Raw genomic sequence first — 22,721 nt, 5'->3', positions numbered from 1 at the left:
TTCCTCAGTCTTTTCTTTGTCTTTCATGACCTTGACGCTTTTAAAGAGTGTTTGACCAGCTATTTTGTCCAAAGCCCTCGATTTCTGTTTGTGATGTTTCCTCTTGATTACATCAAGGTTATGCATTTTGGGCAAGAAAACCACAGAGGTGACATTGTGTCCTTCTCAGTGCCCAGTGCATGTCAAGAGGCACCTGACGTGACTTTGTCCTGTTACTGCGGCGGTTGACCTTGACCACTTGCTAAGGTGGTGTCCTCCAGCTTTCTCCCTGTGAAGCTACTGTTTTTTGCTTTGTAATTCGTAAATATCTTGTGGGGTGGGGGGGCTACTTTGGGATTATGTAAATATCCCTTGTTTCATAACACTTTGCCCACTCATTTTCACATCCCTCCACGATTCCCGCCTGAAACAGTGATTACTGTAGTGTTTGCCAAACGTCGATTGTCTGTTTCTGTCATTTCTTCTACATTTACTCATTGGGGTTCTACTATAAGGAAGAGCTGCCTCTTCTCCCCTACTTGTTGGTTTGTTTGTTTTTGTCTGTTTGGGCTGATGGGTTATATTTTCTTTGATGAATTAGTCTCCATTTAATATATGGGCTTCTTACAAACGGAGGGGCTCCAGAAAATGTTTACAGAGCAGCCCACTGCAGCCGGATTCCCTCACAGCCAGAAGTGTATGGTCATGTGCCAGTAGCCATTGTTCGTGTAAAGGACAGAGATCCCACCTCATCACCGAATCTCTGTCCACAGCTGGAGCAACTGTGGAAGGCCCTTCCATGCCGGAAGGCAGATTTTGGAAAGGCCGGGTTTCTGGAACAGAAACCGGAGACAGGCTGGAGACAAGCTGGTCCAGGCTCTGAGATGAGGCCTCGTAGTGTAAAGAACATGCTTAGGAGGACCAGACAGTGGCTCACACAGAGGGGACAACAGCTGTGAGAAAGTTCTTGAAGGGAGTTCTCCAGGAAAGCATTTAGGTGCTAAAGTCCCATCCTTTATTTTATTATTATTTTTTAATGCTGCTTTCATTTTAGCACATTCTTGCTTCCAAATATGTTTCAAGGGTAAACCGTGAGACTCAGAGAACATTTCAAGTGGATATTTGTGTCTTACTTGGAATATTACCATTAATCACCTGTTCTGATGTTATATCAATAGATTGCTTCTACTCTTTTCTTTCCTGATTATAAAATGCTGCACATTAAAACCCCGGAAGATTAACTTTGTAAAAGAGCTTCTTTGGTAACAAAAACAACCTCCTCACTGCTCCCCACCCTGCAAAAAAAAAAGTCACCTTGACATTTTTTGCTTTGTAAAGCGCCAATTTTCCTCCTGCTCTCAGGGCACGCAGAAGGGCAGTAGTTATTTTTGCCTAATTTAGTTTTTTGAAAACACCCTCTCTTCTGCATTCACAACATTTTCTCTCAGGTTTAATAAGACACCCCATGGGCAGGAAAAAAGAGCAGTTATTTGCCTGTTAGATACACAGGTCTTAGAGCAGCCCACCTGTATGACTATTTTGAGACAAAGCCCTTTCTTCTCTTATCTGTCCCTATTCTTGTTTTTTTAAAAGGCTTAAAAGGTCCAGGGTTTAAAGTGCATATCCGAGATAACCATGTACTTTCCCCAAACCTATCTGGTCTAAAGAGCCAGTTTTCTGAATTATCTGGTATAATTCTGGGATCTACTCTTTTCGCATGGCCTTGATTCCTATAAAGCACACTCATTGTTCATGAGACTTTGGGCGAAGAGCCAACCCTCCCTTCCTTAGAGACTCTCCATTTCTCTATGAAAAATGCAGTGCTGGCCCCTCATCCTGCCGTCTGGCCTCGCCGGGATGTTTCCACACATCAGGGCAGTAACGGAAGCATCTCATAGGAGAACTGCGTAGGCTGTGCTGTTGTGGCTCCAATATAAGCAGCAAAAGCTTGAAGTAGAAGATAGAGTTCAAAAAACCCATCTCACCTGTGAAAGGAGAACTTCAGACAAACAACGCCTGACGCAGTGGGTTATTAACCTTTTCTGAGTCACAGATCCCTCGGAGAACCCCATGAAAGCCACAGGCTGTCCCGCCAAAAAAACCCCCAAAAAATCCACATACACTCACACGCTATTTTGAGTACAATTTCAAGGGGTTCTGCAAAGCCCATCCTCCCTTAAGTCAGAGAATCCTAAGAGTGGGGAAGGAACTCAGGTGGAGACTGATTTGGGGCAAATTACTCCTCTTGTTGTAGTTCTAACTCAGAAACCTGCAAGGGAGGAGAATCTTTGACCATTCACAAGCTCCCAGGTGACAGACATCCACCCCAGGGTGGTGGAAAGAGCATGGGCCTGGGTGCCAGACTGATCTGGACTTGAGTCCATGCTCGGCACTCACCAGCCGGGGCCTTGAGCATGGTCCTAAGCTCTCCGAGTTTGTTTTGAACGCTCTATGGTCAAGTGAATAACTGCCCCCCCCCACGATTGAGGTGAGGATGAAATGACATGACATGTTGGCACTTGGCACAAGTAAACAGGGCTCATAAACTGTGCCTGCCCTGCCCTTCCTGTGATCTTGTTCCAGACTCTCAGGCGGTTGGGTGGCTTCGGTGGTGCTGCCAGCTCTCTGTTGGGCCTGACACAGGGTCCACGCTCTCATCTCCCCAGCCTCCAGCCTGCCCGGGGAGAGTTCTGGCAGTGCCTGCCCCAGCCCAAAGCCTCAGCACAGTAGGAGGACTGTGGAGCCGGTGCCCAGAGAGGAGGCAGGAATGGAGATGTCGCGAGGCCACCTCTTGGCTGGCTGGGCTGAGCTGTCCTTCCATGCTTTGAGTAGCTTTCTGAGTTTTTGTTTATATCCTAGGAGGAAGTTAGTAGTATCTCTTCTACTCTTGGAGAGACCGTTGTTTTCTTTGGCTGAGTCTTGCAGAAGAGATTTCTCTCCATAGGCACTTTCTTCACTCCATTCAGTGACATTCTCAGTCCGAGAAATTACTAGGGACTCCATTTCTGCCCGTTCTCCTGAGTGCCCTGTAATAGCTTTTGTTGAAATAGAGCCCACCACCCTTTCTAGCTTGGTCAAGCCTAGAGTTTCTCTGTAAACTAATGATGCTTATTGTTTGTTTTGAATTAATTTCAAACTTTCAGAAGAGTTCCAAAAATTGTACATAGGGCTCCTGTGTATCCTTCACCCAGACTCCTCAATTAACAGTTGTCTCTTCCTGCCTCTGACACACGCACTTACAGACACACACATACTCATGTATATATGCACATACATTTTTTTTTCCTGAGAGATTCAAATTCTCAAATTGCAGGCAACATGCCCCATTAGTCCTTAATCTTTCAATGTGCATTTCCTGTAAATAAGGACACAGTCTGCATAACCACAGTACAAACCGTCAAAATCAGGAAGGTAACTGATGCAGCGCTTCCGTTAAATCCATAGACCCCATTCCCTTTCCCCATTTGTCCCAATCCTGTTTTTTATAAACCTCAAATCCATTCCGGGATCACGGGTTACATCTAGTTGTCATGTCTCTTTGGTTCAATCCGGAAGAATAACTTACTCTTTCTTTATCTTTCATGACCTGGAAATTGTTGACGCGCGCAGGCCAGTTCCTTTGTGGAACGTCCCTCAGTCTGGTTCTGCCTGATGCTGCCTCATGGTTCATGATGCACACGGAAGTGGTGCCGCGCTCTTCTCAGTGACCCTGTCAGGAGACACATGGTATCCACGTGTCCCACAACCTGTGCTGCTCGTTTTTACTACTTGGTTTAGAGGGTATTGGCCAGGTTTCTCTATTAATTAATAAGTAATTAAAGTGTTAACCTTGAAACCGTATAAATAGCCTTTTTCTCATCTTTCTCTTACTTATTTTACCATCATGAATGACACTTGCCTGAGCCATTTATTACTAAGATAGTTGCCTAATAATTATTTTTCTAAGTCTGTCCCTTCTTCTACATTTATTCTGTTTTAAGAAACAACTGTCTCTTTTCCCCATTGATTTGTGTCAGCATGGACTGGTGGATTCCTATTTTATTTAATGGGTTATAGCCATTGCTGTTTCTTTTTCAGCTTTATGTTGGAATAAATTTAGACCTAGAGAAAATTTTCAAAAAAAGTGCAGATTTCCCATGTCCCCTCTCCCAGGCTCCCCCAGTGTTCACATCTTACATGACTGCAGTACAGTTATTATAGAAATCAGCCAGTTAACACTGGTACAGTACTATCCACTAAACCCCAGGCCTTATTTGGATTTTACCAGTTTTTCCACTAATGTCCTTTCTCTCTTCCAGGATCCATCGTTATTTGTTTTAAAGCTCAAATTGTCCCTGATTTGGCCCCTTCCAGCTATTTTCCATCCTTTCTGCATGCCCCTCGCATTTTTTGAGCGCTTTCTTTTTGGCACAAGAAAATATACCAGGCTCATCTTGTACTTTCCTAACCCAGCCCTGGAGTCATCCATTTTTCCAGGATCCCTTGTCCCTTTGGTGGGAAATGGTATTTAGAAGTCTGGGCATCAGGTAGGTTGATTACTGCTGGGGTGTCATACTTCTAGGTCCTCTGAACCAAGAGAGCTAAGAAATGTATGTATGTGTATATCTATGTATATATCTACTTTTGTACCTATTTATACAGTAAAACCTGTGAGTCTATGCCAGTAACTCCCGTTCTAACACTGCAGGGTTTATTGGCGCCTTCCCCATTCCATGTATGTGACTACCTTCTACAGCAGTGAGAAACTTGGTTCCCAGTATCCTGCATGTATTTACCTGCTACATTTACCTGTGCAGAACCCACCTCCCAGGTGGGCTCAAGCCGGAGCTTGGCTCCCCACTGGCCACACCAGAGCCAGCTCCTCCGCCCCAACCAAAAGGAAGGGGTAGGGGTGCAAATTAGCCTGAGCACCCTTGGATGAACGAGTTCTCTAACCTCCTGGGGGTCTTAAGCCGCTTTGCCCATACTCACCTCTTTGCCCACTTTTTCTCACAGCCATCTACCTCTCCCAGAGCCATCACTCCTGTACTTTCCAGTTAGAGTACTGTTTCTGTGAATGCCGACTGCACATCCACCAAGAGAAACAGCCTTGATCATCCACACCTAAGCTTGACCAGCAGTGTGGTTTTTCTTCTCTCTGTGTTTTAATCTTTCCCTCTGCTGCCACCGCCCTGCAATAGTCTTCATTCCTAGGCCATTTCCTGTATCAGTGGACCTCCCAACAGTATTTCACATGGTCCCCCAAAATGCTTGTACAATTCTTGGGTTAAAAGCTCAAGCTACAGGGGAAAGAGTAAAAGACACCACCCGCATCCATGACGCATTTCCTTAAGCTGCAGAGAAAGTGAAGCACAGCAATAATCGTAATACCACGTATCTGTATAGCGCTTTAGAGTTTTGAAATCAAAGCATCGGCTAGTGGATAGAGCTCAGCTTTGGAGTCCGTCAGGCCCCAGTTCAAATTCTAGCTCCAATAAATTCTGTGACCTAGGGCAAGTTATATTATTTTTGTCAGCCTCAGTTTCTTCATTTATAGAACAGGGATACTAATGGCTTCTGCCCAGGGCTGTTGTGAGGATTAAGTGAGATTGTATTTATAACGCACCCAGCGCAGCGCCTAGTTTATAGGCTTATAGCCTAGTGCGAGAGAGAGAGAGAGCAGAAAAAAATTTTGGAACACAGCATGGAGGAGTAAAGGTATGACTCGTTTGCTGTGGGAATTCAGACGTGTGTATGAACCTAGCTGCAGCTCAGACTTTTCTCAGTCTGTGTCTTCTACCCCAGCCAACCCCTCTCCTTCCTGTGCTCTCCCCCTCCCGCCGTGTCCTGTATTTACTTCTGACTCCAGGCCTTCGTTCTCTTGTCTGAATCTGCCATGGAATTTTCTGTTTAGTTTCCTCTGCCTTTTCCTTTGTCTAGAACAAATTGTTCATATTGTCTGTACTGCAAAACTAGCATTTGGTTACCATCTTGAGATCTAAAGAAGATAAGCGTGAAGGTCCTATCTCCCCCAATAGGTCACAACTTCTAGTGGGCAGATGCTTTGTCTCTACCCCCACAGCACCGTGATCAGGACTTGACCCTTTATAAACTCTTACTTGATTGTAATTGCTTTAGGGTATAAAAGGCGTGTCTCTGTGTTTCCATCCAACAGGTCAGCAAGCCCCATGTCCCTTTGTCTGGTAGCCCTTCCTGTAAGATCTTGCTGAAACTCAGGGTAGGGTTTGGTGCCTAGAAGAAATGGTACCCTTTGCTTTCTTTTTTTTAGTTGAATTCATTTATATCATACTCACAGCCCACAGCACCTTGCACATACTAAGTGCTCCATCCGTATTTGATTGGATTGCACCCTCTTTGCAAACTCATGAACTTTACCTGGTCCCACCTGGATGACTCATCCTCTTCTCTTCTGTGAAACTATTTGATTACTTGATTTCTAGTGTCTCGTGCAGCATAGAAGCATGCTGATGAAGAATGCGAGGTGGAAGGGAGGGTGGGTTACTCTGACTAGGTTATTTCTTTTTTGTTTGGTTTTTTTGGTTTTTTGTGGGGTTTGTGTGTGTGTGTGTGTGTGTGTGTGTGTGTGTGTGTGTGTGTGTGTGGTTTATTTCTCATTCACACCATAGAACAATGTCAAAAGTAACCCAGTAGACATTATGCAAAATATGGAAGATCGTTAGAGGGTTTTTTTTTTTATGGAAATTTTGTTTCTGTTCTATGATCATAATTCATTTACAGTCTCACTCATCACCTTGGCTCTGAAATAGAAGGTAGATGAGGAAGTATCCCAGCTTAAGCTTCCAAGGGAAGTAGATGAGTGGTTCAAGTAAAAACGCTTTAGAGCTCTGGCCCCTGTTTTGGTTGCCACTGTGGATTCAGAGGTTAGTCTCTCATAGGAAGACTCGAGTGGAACCCTCGCCTTCTGTTCCGTGCTCTCCTCCAGTGCACCAGCCCCACCCCCGCCCACCACCCCTCCCTTCCATTCCCGTCCCTTAGGAGCAAAATGTGGAGGTTGATCCTCCGAGTACATACTGGGCACCAGCATCATTGGGAGCTTAGCTTCACGCATAAGCATGAGGGCTGGGCTTCGGGGGAGCAGAAGTAGCATACACGTTATCCCTGTTCACAAGAATCCTTTGATAACGTGTGTGACACAGAGAAGATTCTACCCCTATAGAGTGAGCAGCTTTCACCTTTTGTGCCAACTTCAGCTTGTAAGCAGTGCCTGGCTACAGCGCTGTCTCAGGAAGGCTTCTGAAATTACCCCGAAGATCAGTGAGAAAGAGCCGTCACTGGTGAGCGTTGCCCTCCACCGGCCCAGGGTGGGAGAAGGTCAGCGTGTTTCCTGACTGTTTGACATCCTCACACTGTAAAGTGTTTAAAAAAAAAAAAAAGTGTCAGCGTGTCACAGATGACAGAAGTTGCAGTTGAGATAGAGGATGGGCGTGAGTAGGAGTTGCCTGAGTACCCCTGAGCTGAGCGGGAGGGTGAGTGGACAGGTGGTGATGGGAGCCACCAGGGGAGGCATCCGGGCAAAGGCACAGAGTCGGGGATGGAGATGGAGATGGAGCAGAGGGGCAGCCGAGGGGAGTGCGGCCGGAGCGTGGGGTCGCGGTGGAGGAAAACTGGGAGGTTAGCTGGGAAGCTGAGACAAGAAGAGGATGTGAGGAAAGGGGGTGGTCACCCTGGAGTTTTCCAAGGTCAACCGACGAGCTCCTTCTCTGCTTGCTGCCCGTCACCACCATCACAATGAACCAGCGTAGGCCTGAAGTTTATTACATCCAGATACAGAGTAGCTGTGTCTGGACGTAATAAACGTTCAATTACAAAAGCTCTTTTTTTTTTCTAACAAAAGCTCTTGAGTAAAATGTCAGTTTTCTCCTGTTCCTGCTAATTGATACTGCGTGTGGTTCTTGTCTTTTTCTTCCTGACTGTTATATATAAATACATTTAAAAAGCACAGCTGGATTCCTGTAGCCTTAGACAGCAACCTGAAAAGATGGAAAATGTCAAGAGGAGTGGGAACAGCCTCCCCTCCCCCATTTTTCATACAGCACAACTGTGCAGGGACCAATTAATACAGCCCTGCTGGATTCCAACAGTGATGACAGTGCGACTGAGGCAAATTCAGTGATGTTTGAATGGGAAATGGACAAAAGTTGCAACCATCATCACCACCATACCTGGGGCAAGCCTGGAGCTGCTCAGTGTTTTCTCTCCTCCCAAGATTTCTTACACCGTTGATTCTGGAAGTTGTAAGAAAAAACTGCATTAAAGGAGAAAGAACACATTTTTTAATAAATTTCTTTACAGTTTCTCTTTGTTTAGGCATCTATCTGCTGAGTACCTTTAGGTTAATGATATCCAAATATTTGCTGACGTAACCTTTTTGTGTTTGAGAAGGTAGTAGGATAGAGTAGGTAAAAGCAGGAGGTTTTGAGCCAGGCTGCTTGGTTTTTAATCCTGGCTCCCCCACTCTCTGGCCGAATGACTTTGGACAAGGTCCTTTTCTGCAACTCGCTTTTTTTTTCCCCCTAAGTTTTTGTTTTTGTTTTTTTTTAATTAATTATTTTTTGGCTGCGTTGGATCTTCGTTGCTGTGCATGGGCTTTCTCTAGTTGCGGGGAGTGGGGGCTACTCTTCATTGTGGTGTGTGGGCTTCTCGTGTTGGCTTCTCTTGTTGCGGAGAACAGGGCTCTAGACGCGTGGGCTTCAGTAGTTGTGGTACATGAACTTAGTTGCTCCGTGACACGTGGAATCTTCCTGGCCCAGGGATCAAACCCATGTCCCCTTTAGTGGCAGGCAGATTCTTAATCACTGCACCACCAGGGAAGTCCCACAACTTGCTTTTTGAAGATGAGGGTAGTGTTAGTCCCTATGTCATAAGGTAATTGTGAAAATTAAGTGAAGTTCAATGAAGTGATGCTTATAAAGAGCTGACAATAAGTCTTCAGAAAATGATCACTGTCATTATTTAGGGGTTTCATTTGTGGAAAGGGAAGCTGGTACTAATATGGTAGTAGGACCAGTGCACACACTTAATTGGTAGATTCTAAGCTCAGCTCTGCCACTAAATCATGAGACAAACTTTCTGGGCCTTAATTTTTTCATCTCTTAGAGGGTTCAGTAACACTATATCTTTCTCCCAGGGGTTTGGGGTCAAATGTGATCAAGAAATGCATTGAAAACTGTAAAGTAGTACACAAATGCCAAATTTTATTGCTGCTGAGTGGTGATGTAAGTTAATGACAATATTGATAAAAAATGGGTCCGATTTGTTTAAATGCTTTAAATTATTTTTTATTGAGGTATAGTTGATTTACAGTATTGTGTTAGTTTCAGGTGTACAGCAAAGTGATTCAGTTATATTTTTTCAGATTATTTTCCATTACAGGTTATTACAAGATATTGAATATTGTTCCCTGTGTTATACAGTAAATCCTTGTTGCGTATCTATTTTATATATAGTAGTGTGTATGTGTTAATCCTATACTCATAATTTATCCCCCCCCTCACTTCTTCCCCTTTGGTAACCATGTTTGTTTTCTATGTCTGTGAGTCTGTTTCTGTTTTGTAGATTCAATTGTATTATTTTCTAGATTCCACATATAAGTGATATCATATAATGTTTGTCTTTCTCTGTCTGACTTACTAAAATGGGTCCGGTTTTGGGGGGTTTTGTTTTTTTGTTTTGGCTGTGCCACGTGGCATGCCAGATCTTAGTTCTCTAACCAGGGATCGAACCCGTGCCCCCAGCAGTGGAAGCGCGGAGTTTTAACCACTGGACTGCCAGGGAAGTCCCTGGGTCCAGTTTTAAATGTAAAAGACATTAGGAATGATTTCCTTGTGGCAGTCAAGCACATTTGTTTTCTCTTTCTTGAAATAACATAACATTTCATGTTTCATTCCTCCTAGAAACCTTGGAGAGCTGATAGATCGATTTGTGGCTGATTTCAAAGCCCAGGGGCCACCCAAGCCCAACACAGATGAGGGGGGTGCTGTGCTCCCCAGCTGCGCTGACCTCTTTGTCTACTACAAGAAGTGCATGGTGCAGTGCTCGCAGCTCAGTACCGGGGAGCCAATGATCGCCCTGACCACCATTTTCCAGAAGTACCTTCGAGAATACGCCTGGAAAATCCTCTCTGGCAACTTGCCCAAGTGAGTCCTGTTCTTCCTGGTCTGAGTGGTGAAGTAAGATCCTGAATGTACCTAAGTATGGAAATCTTTAAGGAAATCCACCCCGAGGTTGTTTACTGAACTGCTAAGAGTATCAGGGAGGAAAATACCCTTGTGGAGTTCCCAAGGGTCTGCGACTATTTCCTCTCAAATGGGACTCCACAGCTGATCAGGACCACCAGAGGAAATGGCCACGCTGGCCACCGGCATAGGTCAGCTCCAACCACAGTGGACTCAAGGGAGTCAGTCCCATTATAGATGTATTTAGTTTACATGGATTCAGTGATAGGTATTTGGCAGAAAAAAAGTGGGGTGGTGGTAGAAATAAATTTTGAACAGCAAGGGCAGTTTCATTCAGGCCAAAGTCTCTCTTACGGTGTGTGTGTCTTGCTGTCCTGGATGGAGTCTAATGTTTAAAGATGTGGTGGGATATGGGAGGAGGTAGTTGCACAGCACAACTGCTAATTACAGTGGCTTCACTCTATTACTGTGGGGTATTAAAGTATTGTTCTGTTGCTTATTACTTGAAATAAATGGGTCATTCGACTGGAGTTTTACAGCTGTTTTGGTTATATAACAATTTCTGTTGTAATAGAATATGATCTAAAACATTGCATCAGAATTTAGTAATTAGAAATCATCCCCATAGCTAAATTCAACAGTTCTGGAATTAGTTTCTGTCATTGTCACTAAAATGTGTCATGTGTAGGAGTTTTACATTATTGGGAGGAAAGAACAATAAAATCCGTATGCTCTACAAGAGATTTGAACCAACAGATATGTATGAACCAACAGAGATGAGAATTTCTTTGAATATGATAAACATTTTTTTAAAAATGTTTAATAACTTGTATCCTGATTTTCAAAATAATACAAGTTTATTATAATTTGGAAAACACAGAAAAGCACAGAGACAAAGATAAAAATCACCACCCAGAGAAAACAAATTTAACTTTTCAGTGTACATTTTTCAGGTCTTTCTTTATATATGTAATGTGTGTGACTGCGTGCTTCTGTTTATTTGTTTAACGGGATTGGGACTGTAGTGCTTACAGTTTTATACCCTGCTGCTTTCCTTTAACGTCATGCCGTGAGCATTTTCTCATGTGTACTAGTCAGTGTCACAGCAGGAAACGAATGGCACTCAGCTGGGATACTGTTGGTTGCTAAACCAACAGAGGATTGTGAAGCATCCAAACACTAGTAGGTAATTGTTACTACTTGAAAACTCACTTGAGAGCTGGGGCTGTGGACAGAGGGCTGCGCCACAGAAATTGTAGGCCCACTGGGCCACGGCGACTGCCAGGACCACACTGAAGCAGAGGGAGCAGGAGGGCTAGCTGTTGCTCAGACTCCTCTCTCCTCAACCTCTCTGACTTCCTGCAGCCTCTGCCATTGGCTGAAACCAACAGGAGGCCAGAGGGCCAGGGAGCCTGGCTGATAAGTCTGCAGGGGCCAGTCTCCCAAGCGGTAGAGAAAGGAAGAGCAAAGCAGAGAACAGTCAGCACGGTAAAAATACCCATCAAGACACTTTTAATGATGCCATGATGGTCTCATATACAGAAGACTCTCAGCTAACTTCTGAGATTTCTTATTGATTTAGCCTCTTAATTGACCATTTATGTTGGGTTAACTATTTTGGTATTTTTTTTTTTTATTTATTATTTTTGGGATGTACACCAAGTTCAATCATCTGTTTTTATACACATAACCCCGTATTCCCTCCCTCCCTCGACTCCCCCCCACCCTCACCGTCCCAGTCCTCTAAGGCATCTTCCATCCTCGAGTTGAACTCCCTTTGTTATGCAACAACTTCCCACTGGCTATCTATTTTACAGTTGGTAGTATATATATGTCTGTGCTACTCTCTCGCTTCGTCTCAGCTTCCCCTTCACCCCCCGCCCCCTCCCAATCCTCGAATTCTCCAGTCCATTCTCTACATCTGCATCCTTGTTCTTGTCACTGAGTTCATCAGTACCATTTTTAGATTCCGTATATGTGAGTTAGCATACAATACTTGTCTTTCTCTTTCTGACTTACTTCACTCTGTATGACAGACTCTGAGTCTATCCGCCTCACTACATATAGCTCCATCTCATCCCTTTTTATAGCTGAGTAATATTCCATTGTATATATATGCCACATCTTCTTTATCCATTCATTTGTTGATGGGCATTTAGGTTGCTTCCATGTCCTGGCTATTGTAAATAGTGCTGCAATAAACATTATGGTACAAGTTTCTTTTGGGATTATGATTTTCTTTGGGTATATGCCCAGTAGTGGGATTACTGGATCATATGGTAGATCTATTTGTAGTTTTTTAAGGAGCCTCCAAATTGTTTTCCATAGTGGCCGTACCAACTTACATTCCCACCAACAGTGCAGGAGAGTTCCCTTTTCTCCACACCCTCTCCAACATTTGTTGTTTCCAGATTTTGTGATGATGGCCATTCTGATCGGTGTGAGGTGATACCTCATTGTGGCTTTGACCTGCATTTCTCTGATGATTAGTGATGTTGAGCATCTTTTCATGTGTTTGTTGGCCATCTGTATGTCTTCTTTGGAGAAATGTCTATTTAGGTCTTCTGCCCATTTGTGGATTGGGTTATTTGCTTTTTTGGTATGAAGCTGCATGAGCTGCTTGTATATTTTGGAGGTTAATCCTTCGTCCATTGTTTCATAGGCAACTATTTTTTTATTGACCATTTATGTTGGGTTCACTATTTTGGTGTTTTTAAATAACACTCAGAAGAGCATCCTTGAACAGAAGTAGAACTACTGGGTCAAAGCGCGTGAATATTTTTTTAAGCTCTTGGAATATACCTCCAAAAAAGTTGTACAATGTAATACTCCTAACCCACAGTGGGAGAGAGAGCTGGTGTCCTCACACTCTTGTAAGTGCGAGAAATTAAGATGTTTTCAGATCTTTGCTTACCAATAAGACTGGCAGATTTAGGGGTGTGTGTGTGTGTGTTGTTGTTTTAAAAATAAATTTATTAATTACTTTTATTTTTGGCTGTGTTGGGTCTTCGTTGCTGTGTGAGGGCCTTCTCAAGTTGCAGAGAGCAGGGGCTACTCTTCATGGTGGTGCATGGGCTTCTCGGTACAGTGGCTTCTCAGTAGTTGTGGCACACAGGCTCAGTAGTTGTGGCTCGCAGGCTCTAGAGTGCAGGCTCAGTAGTTGTGACGCACGGGCTTAGTTGCTCCTTGGCATGTGGGATCTTCCCAGACCAGGGCTCGAACCCATGTCACCTGAATTGGCAGGCAGATTCTTAACTACTGCACCACCTAGGAGGTCCTGTGTGTGTGTTTTAAGGAAAAAAATTTCTCCTTTATTTTTAAGGTAAATGTCATTGCATTCTATCTTCCTAAAAAATAGAATCTCGCAGTTGAAATTTTATAACTACAGGAAGTTATTTAAAAAACGGCATTTTTATACTTTGTGATCACGTGATGAGATCAGTAAGAAGAGATGAGATGCTTTTGGGTTTTTTGAGGCAATCAGGCCTTTGGCCAGGAACCACGTCTTAACATTTGCTTTTGAACACCCTCCCCAAGCACAAAGACAAATTCCTGTGCAGAATTTTCTTAACTGAGAGAAACAGTTGGGGAACCAGCTTTTGTGCTACCCATGATCCCGAATGAACTCTGCAGATCAGGAAATCCCAAGCTAGGCAGAGAGGCCGCTGAGCAGCCCTCTCTGTGAGCGTGAGAGTCGGCGTGGTCAATGTGACGGATGGCGGGCTCACTGTTGGGCTCATCCCTTCCTATGCTGATGGTCAGAGAATTTAAACAGATGACAGTCAAGGTCAGGCCACTAGGAAAGGGCCTCATTGTGTGTGGATTTGTTTGGGCCACGTCCAGCGTTTCCTTCCCCCTTTTCTTTGCCTTAAGATGTGCAGTTTCCAGGTCAGGAAGCGAATGAGAAGCCCGGGCCTGACTGCTTCCTATGCCTTTCCCTCAGAACCACAAGCAGCAGCGGCGGGCTGACCATCACCAGCCTCCTCAAGGAAAAGGAGGGCTCGGAAGTGGCCAAGTTCACCGTGGACGAGCTGTGCCTCATCTGCGGCATCCTGAGCACCTCGGAGTACTGCCTGGCCACCACCCAGCAGGTGAGCCGGCCCGGCTGCCCTCGCACCACCTCCTTTTCCTGAACCGTCTGAGCCACTTAGCTCAGTGGGTAAGCGTATGGGCCCTAACGAGGCTACACACAACCTCGGGCAGACCAGCTGGCCTCCCACAGGGGAAAACTCGCAGTCCAGCCAGGAGACAGCCCAGGCCTTGCAGAAGGACCTTGTTAAAAGGAGACTGGACAAGAAAATATGACTGGTCTCCTCCCCGGAGCTGTGTAAGCTACTCAAAGGGCATGACGTGCCCTCTTGAAAGTAGGTCAGTAGCCCTGTTTCCCATATGCGAAAAGCAGTAACAAACATAGTGGTGCTAGGCCCCGGCCTTGGTGGTGATGAGTCACGACCAATGGATTCCATTCTCAGGAGTGTTACCAGGCTCAGCGAAAATCCTTTGGGCTTTTATGTGTCTCCTGAAATTTACGGAGCATTGCCCATCTCCTGAAAACAAATAACCATTGTTTGGATGCTGACGTTCAGGAACTGGGAAGCAGGAAAGGGTGATGCCTCTGCTGGAGCTCCCATTAGCAGAAGGAAGACCCAGAAGAATTTTCCATTCAGCCTTGGACCTGGGATTCGCCGTTCCTTTCCTTGCTTGGTCTGGAGTTCACCTAAGGCCAAGAGAAAGAAAATAACCGGGGACGGTTCCATTCTTCCTTCCTTTCGGGGTTTATTATTTCTACATGCCTTGATCATGGAAAGGCAGTCGTGGCTCACGGGTCAGACAGTACAGCTTGGAGCACCTGGGAGCCAGAGTAAGAATACAAGAGGCCAGATAAGAAGGGTCCCCCTGAAAAACTTGATAGTTGAGGTTAAGCCAGCCAGAGGTGGAGGCAGTAGCACACTCTGCTTGGGGACAGGGTCACACTGAGTCACAGAGAGCATGACCTGTGACGGTTTGGCCTTGGAGCCAGAGACAGCAACTCTTTCAGTCTCAGAACTTGCAGGGCAGGACGACAATATCTGTGAGGACCTCCAAGGCAGGGGTCCCAGAGTTCTTGGATGGGGAAACACTATTTAACTATTTTGTGTGTGTGCAGAAAAAGTATATACACCTATAAATATGGTATCTTAAAAGTAAAATAGGCATGGTACCAAAAAAACAAAAGACAAAAACAAAAAAACTATACAATCAATGACTCAATCCCATCACCCTCAAATAATCATCTTAGCAATTTGGAGCATTTCAGTCTTTCTTCGTGAACATAGCTTCATATGCTATAATTAACTCAGTTCACATTCATATCCTTCTGTTGTTTTTAACATCACAGTATTAGCATCTCTCCTGCTGCTATCATGTCCTGCTTGCCACTGTTGTTATGGTTACACACTAGTCTACTAAGGGGCTATGCCATAAATTATTTAATGGTATCCCTCATAATTATTTATGCTATTTCAAGTTTTTGCTTTTATGAGCAGTCCCACAAAGAACATCTGTTTTGGGTTATTTTTCTAGAGCAGATCCTTAGAGGTTCTAGACGTGTTAGTAGATCAGAGGCCATTTTGATGACTCACGGTTGATTGAGCCATTTTTTTGTTATTTAGAGAAAATTATTTTTACTGATTATAAAAGTGAATACATCCTTGGCGCCTATATTGTGATCTCTGAGTACCATTTTCCACTGAAGGGAACCAGAGATTCCTGGAGAAATGACTAATTCCAGGTCTGGAGCAACGTACAAGATGAACCTGGAACATCATGTCATACAAAAAGCAAGAAAAATATCAAAGACTATGAGAGTCATTTCAAAAGGACTTAGGAGCTGTAGTAGCGCTTTTTTTTTTTTTTTTTTTAAACTTTTTATTTTTGGTTGCACTGTGCAGCGTGTGGGATCTCAGCTCCCCAACCAGGGATCAAACCCCGTGCCCCCTGCAGTGGAAGTGTGGGGTCTCAACCAGCGGACCATCAGGGAAGTCCTGTAGTAGCTTTTATTGTACAAAAAGATATGGCCAAGTCCTAACACCCCGTACCTGTAAATGTGACCTTATTTGGAAATAGGGTCTTTAAAGATGTAATTAAGTTAGGATCTCAGATGAGATCATCTTGCACTTAGGGTGAGGCCTAAATCCAATGGCCGATGTCCCTGGAAAGGAGAGGGAGATTTAACACACAAAGACACAGGGAAGATGCTCATGTGAAGACAGAGGCAGAGGCTGGAGTGATGCGTCTATAAGCTGATGAACACCAAGGATTGCGAGCCACCACCAGGAGGTAGAAGACAGACATAGGATGGTTTCTCCCTCAGAGCCCCCCAGAAGGAGCCAGCCCTGCCAAACCCTTGACTTTGGAATTCTGGCCTCCAGATTCTGTAGAGAATACTATTCTGTTTTAAGCCGCCAAGTTTGTAGTCATTTGTTACGGCAGCCCTAGGAAACTAATTACAGGAGCCAACCTGAATAAGCTCTACTGGTCAAAGATGAGATGTATAAATATCAGTGAGAATATCAGCTACAGTGGGTTGAAAACATCAAATATGTTTAAATCCCTTTGGTTATAATGATTTTTTAAATTCACTTACCACCTTGGAAGATACTAAGAAACCACTGGTATGAACTGAATACTGGCAAATAAAGGGAAAGTTCTTATCCTGCCTTTCCTATCTGACTTGTACCTCAGGATAAGCAAATCACAGACAATGGGAAGTGTATCTTTATAGCAGATTTTCAGCTAATAAATGAAGAAGAAAAGATAGTGAATTCAATTATCGTTCTTTTATACCTCTTCATGGAGTAATGGATCTGGATATTGACCATCAGTGGCTGCGGACTTTACAAAAAGAGAGACAGCCGACCATCATGTATCTCCTGATGGAAGTACACAGCACCATCATGAAGGAGTTTTCTTTCTTTTTTTTCTTTCTGATTTTTTTTTTTGGTGGTGCTACACGGCTTGTGGGATCTTCATTCCCCGACCAGGGATTGAGCCCCAGCCACAGCAGTGCAAGTGCCGAGTCCTAGCCACTGGACCACTAGGGAATTCCCAGGAAGGAGTTTTCTTAAAAAAAAAAAAACTGAATCTAATCAAACTACAATTTACAGGACATATAAGGGATAGTGGAACATGCTAGTTAATACCTTGTGGATACAATCAATGAGATCAAACTATGAGAAAATCTACAGGGCAAACAACCTAGTTTCCTTAAGAGAAAATCACAGGGGGTCAGGCTTGGGGGTGGTGCAAAAGAAATGCACCTTCTTTGGAGGGAGAAACCAAAGAGACTTGAGAATCCAAGCAACAGAAGAACTGAAAAGTAATACTTAGAAAACAATGCCAATAATGTGTCGATATTGGTTCAGTAATTCTAACACTTTTACAGTTAACACCTGCATAGGGTGTGTCATTCATTCCTTCAAGAGCTCTTTAGGAAGCACTTATTATGTATCAGTCTCTGTATTTGGTATTAATTCACAGTGGTGAACAGAGTAGACAAATTTCTTACCGTCATGGAACTTAGAACTAATAAAGGAGCCAGATAAGTAAGTAAGGCAAGATGTAACCTCAGTTTTGTGGTAAGTGCTAGGAGGGAAACAGATGTTGTAGTGCTAGTTAGGGAGTTGCAAACTGAGGTAGAGTAGTCAAGGAGGACCTCCCGGAGGAGGTGATATTGAAGCGGAGACCTGAGGGGTGGGAAGGAGACTGGAAAGTGAGGAGCCTGGAAGGGTTGGGTGGTAGAGGCACCAAAGCAAGGGAGCTGACTAGGAGGAGTGAGCAGGGGCTGTTTTGGGGAGAGGAAGCAGGAAGTGTGATTGCCCTGAGGGGGAAAAGACCCTGGTGTGTTCCAGAACCTTAAGAGGTCCGTATAACTGAAGCCATGCAGACAAGGGGGGAAAGCAGGATGCGGGCCAGAAAGCCAGACAGGACCCCAATCAGAGTTGGAAGTTAGGATTTTATTTTCAGTGTAACAGGTAAAGGCCGCTGAAGAGTTGAAGCCCTGTGAGCCCGTACCGTAATTTGTCTCCTCGGAGCCTTATAAACGTGCAGATTGTTTCCAGTTTTTCACTAAGACAAAAAACGCCGGAATGCGAGCTTTGTGAGAAGAGTGTCTTATCTGTTTTTGTTCACCAACTCACTCCCTCATGCTATGACAGAGCCGGGTGCAGAATAGGCTTTCCATAGATATCGCTTGAAATCATGAATGCTGCAAAGAACTCGTGCACGTCTCTGTACCTTGTTCTCATTACTCATTGACATATCTTTCTAGATGCAAAATTGCTGGCCGAGTGTGTATATTTAAATGTTTGCTTTTAAATAAATTGCCTTCCCAAAAGCTTACATTAATTTACCCATTCCTAAGAGGCATTTTTAAATTCAAGACAAAACATTCATCATTCTTAGAGTTTCTGTAATAAATAGGTTTGGGGATGCTAGGTGAAGCAATTCCCGGGAGGTATTGAGATATTTACAATTCCCAGTCAGTTGTATTTTTCTTTGAGGCGGCTGGGAGCATGGCCAGCGTTTCTCCCCCTTGGCTGTAGGCGAGGAAGACAGCCTGTGTTTCTTTTGTTTACCTCTGTATCCTCAGCATCTTAACGTGGTGGGTGGCCCATCCCAGCACTCAGGGAATACTTCACCTGATTTTATTGCCACCCACCACTGGAGGCTTCCAGTGTTGGGGGGTGAGCCTGCAGTTCACGGGGCAGGGAGTGTCCAAAAGATGGGGGTCTGTTTAAAATTAAATGTAATGGATTAAGTTGTCAGAGTGTCATGAGAACCAAACACAGCACAAGGCCAGAGGGCACAGGTTTTGGAGGAAGTTTGATTCCGGGCCCTACCACTCACTGTCCTGGGTAGGTCACACCTCCATTTTCTCATCTGTCACATGGGGATCCTAATAGAATCTTCCTCACGGGACGGTGAGGGTTAAATGAGTCCATACACGCGAAGTGCCTGGAACTGTACCGGAGTCCTCACACGCAGTAAATGTTAAGTGCCGTGATCACGGCGCTCCCTCCAGTAACCACGAGGTGTGTTGTTCTCTCCCTTACTCTCAAACAGCTGGAAGAGAAGCTCAAGGAGAAGGTCGACGTAAGTCTGACTGAGAGAATCAACCTAACGGGAGAAATGGACACGTTCAGCACGTAGGTACTAGTGCGCCTGCTCGAGGCCCGCCCTCCCCCCTGCATGGAGCAGCGCGTCACAGGCCGCAGGCTTAGGTCACTATAGAACCTGCGAGGTTTCCAGGGCCTTCTGTCAGATCGGGATTATTTTCTCCGCTAGCCACTGAGGAGCCTTAGAAGTTGGTGCATCTGCCACCCATCCTGCCTCCTCAGATGCAGTCGTTTTTAGCTTACGGGGGCTTTATTGTTGCACTATCTCGAATAATAAGAGAGAAGAAATCCCCCCTTGGCCATCCCTGCAGGAAGGTCAGGTCCAGGGCCTCCTGTATGCCCCGGTAAATCCACAGAGGGCCAGCCCCACCTCCAGTGTTACAGGATTTAAAGGGTGAGCTTCCTAATTTTAGCCACTGGGGGGCGGCACTGGAGGGGGCAGGTGTACTTGGGGTGGGAGGGTGTCTGTTCAAGGAGTTCAGACTGTAAAGCCTTCTTGAAACAGTTCTTGCCCTGCTGCTACCTGGCAGGATTTTTGTCATGGTCCTTAAGTGAGATTGCGGAGGCCAAGCTTCAGCTTTCACGTTGGCCACTTACTGAGGAAAAATCCAAATTCTCTTCTTAGATCATTTTTTCTCTTTTTCTCAACTTTTTCTCCCCCCAAGATCTGATTTAAACATTTTGGGCAAACGGATACTTTAGGAGGAGGCAGCAAAGAGTGCTTCTGGGTGTAGCCATTGGGGAGACGAGCCATGGAATCTTGTGTCCTGACCGTGTGGCAGGCGACACACCCGAGTGAGACCAGGACACACAGCAAGGAGGAGGGCGGAGCCAAGACCCTCCTCCGTGTCATTCATTCCCTTTTGAAATGGAACTCGAGTTTTTCTGATGAAATGGTGCATCTAAGTTTCACACAGGTGCCTGAAACATTTGGAAGGGGCTGTGTCAGTCGGTCTTGCCCACAGTGGTGTGTTTGACTTGCAGTGTCATCTCCAGCAGCATTCAGCTGCTGGTTCAGGATCTCGATGCCGCCTGCGACCCTGCCCTGACGGCCATGAGCAAGGTAAGCTTTTAGGAAGCGCTTCCTCCTGAGCATCCAAGAGTGGCCCCAGGTGCCTTCTCCCGGCCCTCGCCTGTAGCTCCTGAGGGCTCTTCGGGGAGGAGAAAGAGCCCTCCAGGAGTTTCCTAAAGCACTCAGTTGATCTGCACCTGAAGTCAGTTGCTTGTGCTTTGAGAATGAGACAGGGAGCAGGTGCGTTTCCTAAGTCTGAAGGCAAGGGTGTCTTTGATCAGCATTTGACACTTGCCAAAACCCCTTCCTGTGGTCTCACCAGGATGGGTGTGGTGCTTACAGCAGTCACTTCCAGCTCATCTTCATTCCGGCCCACTGAGAGGCTTTTCCGTCTCTTTCTGTGCACTCGTGCCTGTGCAGGATTTGATCGGATTGTGGACCCTTGTTTTCTAATATCACGGTGGCCTGTCAGTCAGCCCTCAGTCCCCGGACCCCTCCTCTGGCACTCACCAGATGCAGCCTCATGTTACCCTTTGGCTTTTACATACCTGTGTCTTTTCTTCCTAAAGGAATGTAAATTCCTGAAGTGCATGGACCACATAGAGTAAAGAAGTCTCTCGTACTTGTTGATTAATTAAGTTGGAAATAGGCAATTCTTCATTGATTTCTAAACCAAATAACATGAAGCTGCCCGCTCTGAACCTTCCAGAGCAGGGGTCAGCAAACTACAGCCGGTGAGCCAAATCTGGCCCACTGCCAGAGAAAGTTTTATTGGTACATAGGCACGCTCATTCATTTATATATTATCCATGGCTGCTTTTGTGCTACAATGGCAGAGTTAAGTAATTGCAGTAGAGACCAGATGACTTGCAAAGCCTAAAGTATTAACAGTGTGGCCCTTTACAGAAAAAGATTCCCAGTGTCTCTTCTAGAGTCATAGACTCTTGTAGCATTCTTACAAATTCTGGAGAAAGAACTTCTCTGAGGCATAGTGGCCGGTAGCAGAGTACAGTGGAAAGAACGCTGGCTTAGGAATCAGACAGACTTAACTCTTCTCATTTTTGCTTTGGGCATGTTGAGCAAATAACAACCTCTCGGGTTTTCCCTGGTGGCGCAGTGGTTAAGACTCCGTGCCCCCAACACAGGGGGCCTGGGTTCGATCCCTGGTCAGGGAACTAGATCCCACATGCATGCCGCAACTAAGAGTTTGCATGCCACAATTGAGGAGCCCTCGAGCTGTAACTAAGGAGCCTGCCTGCCGCAATTAAGACCCAGCACAACCTAATAAATAAAAATTAAAAAAAAAAAAAAGCAACCTCTCTGGGCCCAAGTTATCTCAACGGTCTGTGAAACACGGGGAACTGCCTCCCAGAGCATTGTGAGGGTGGAACACGAGGAGAGAGACTGGCCTGGTGCCAATAAACGTTAGTCCCCTTCCCCTCTTGTCAGGAGGAGTGGCCACGTCACAGGGTTGTGTAAGCAGACATTTGGTCTGAATTTGGTTTTGCAGTAGATTGTAAATATTTAAGAAAAATAGGACTAAAACCCAAACTTAAGCTTCAGGGCTTTACGACGCTCAGTGGGGAGTCCTGTGTAGCTGATGCCACAGTTTCCGATCCAAAGGCTGATCCTTTCGCCAGTCAGACGCGGATGTGCATCCCCAGCATGTGAGTGTTTACAAGCAGAATGCCCCGAGAGGCACACCGAGGCACACTCACTTTCTTAAAGGAACGTGACCGAAGATTCATTTCGTGGGCCTTGATGACCGCCTCGCTGCTGGTGAACGCCTCCTGCATCCTGCACATGATCTGTTCCAGCTGCCATCTCTCCTGCACTGCCACACACTTTAGATTGGAATGCAGCTGGTGAAAGAATTTTTACATTTACCAAAAGAAGAGTGGATTTTTTCTTTTCAGTAAAATAACAGTTGTAGGGGGGTTTAACACTCCAGGTGTTGCTTATATGAACTGTCAGTTCATTAGGGGGATTTCCCTCAAACTGCCCCCACCACCCATCTCTCCACCAGACCCACCCCAGCAAATGCTAACAGAGACCATACCTCCAGATCTTTTGTTTATATCAGAGGAAAACCACAGACGTGGGAACGTAGCAGCTGGGAGGCCATTACTCTTTGTCTGAGTCTTCTGGAGCTCTAGCAAAATGAAATCCATGTGATGAAAATGACCAGGTATAAACAAGCCAAGTGGTCATAAAGCGATTCAACAAATACCTTCTGTTATTTGTGCCTACATTCAGTTCTGTGTGGTTTCTTCCAGGCTTTTAAAAAACTTTTGTTTTGTAGTAATGCTTATTCCTGTCTGTGACTCCATCACTTTTGCTGCTGGTTGAAGAGTTCAGTTTAGACTCTACCCAGCACAG

At 45.1% G+C, this 22,721-nt stretch overlaps 1 protein-coding gene across 4 annotated transcripts in view; it reads left to right on the top strand.

Annotated features, from left to right (window-relative positions):
* The window catches only part of VPS53 (VPS53 subunit of GARP complex), a 131,745-nt gene that overhangs the window by 73,432 nt on the left and 35,592 nt on the right, over positions 1–22,721 (top strand). For all 4 annotated transcript variants that reach the window (XM_057715915.1, XM_057715917.1, XM_057715914.1 and 1 more), the window contains 4 exons: positions 9,894–10,136; positions 14,119–14,266; positions 19,278–19,360; positions 20,315–20,393. In XM_057715915.1, coding sequence (XP_057571898.1) covers positions 9,894–10,136; positions 14,119–14,266; positions 19,278–19,360; positions 20,315–20,393 — 553 coding nt within the window. The remainder of the gene's footprint in view (positions 1–9,893; positions 10,137–14,118; positions 14,267–19,277; positions 19,361–20,314; positions 20,394–22,721) is intronic.

This window comes from Hippopotamus amphibius, chromosome 17 (genome assembly GCF_030028045.1).
Source record: "Hippopotamus amphibius kiboko isolate mHipAmp2 chromosome 17, mHipAmp2.hap2, whole genome shotgun sequence".
Taxonomy (NCBI): Eukaryota; Metazoa; Chordata; class Mammalia; order Artiodactyla; family Hippopotamidae; genus Hippopotamus; species Hippopotamus amphibius.
The sequence above is the reverse complement of the archived record's forward strand: the minus strand, read 5'-3'. Positions and strand labels throughout refer to the sequence as shown.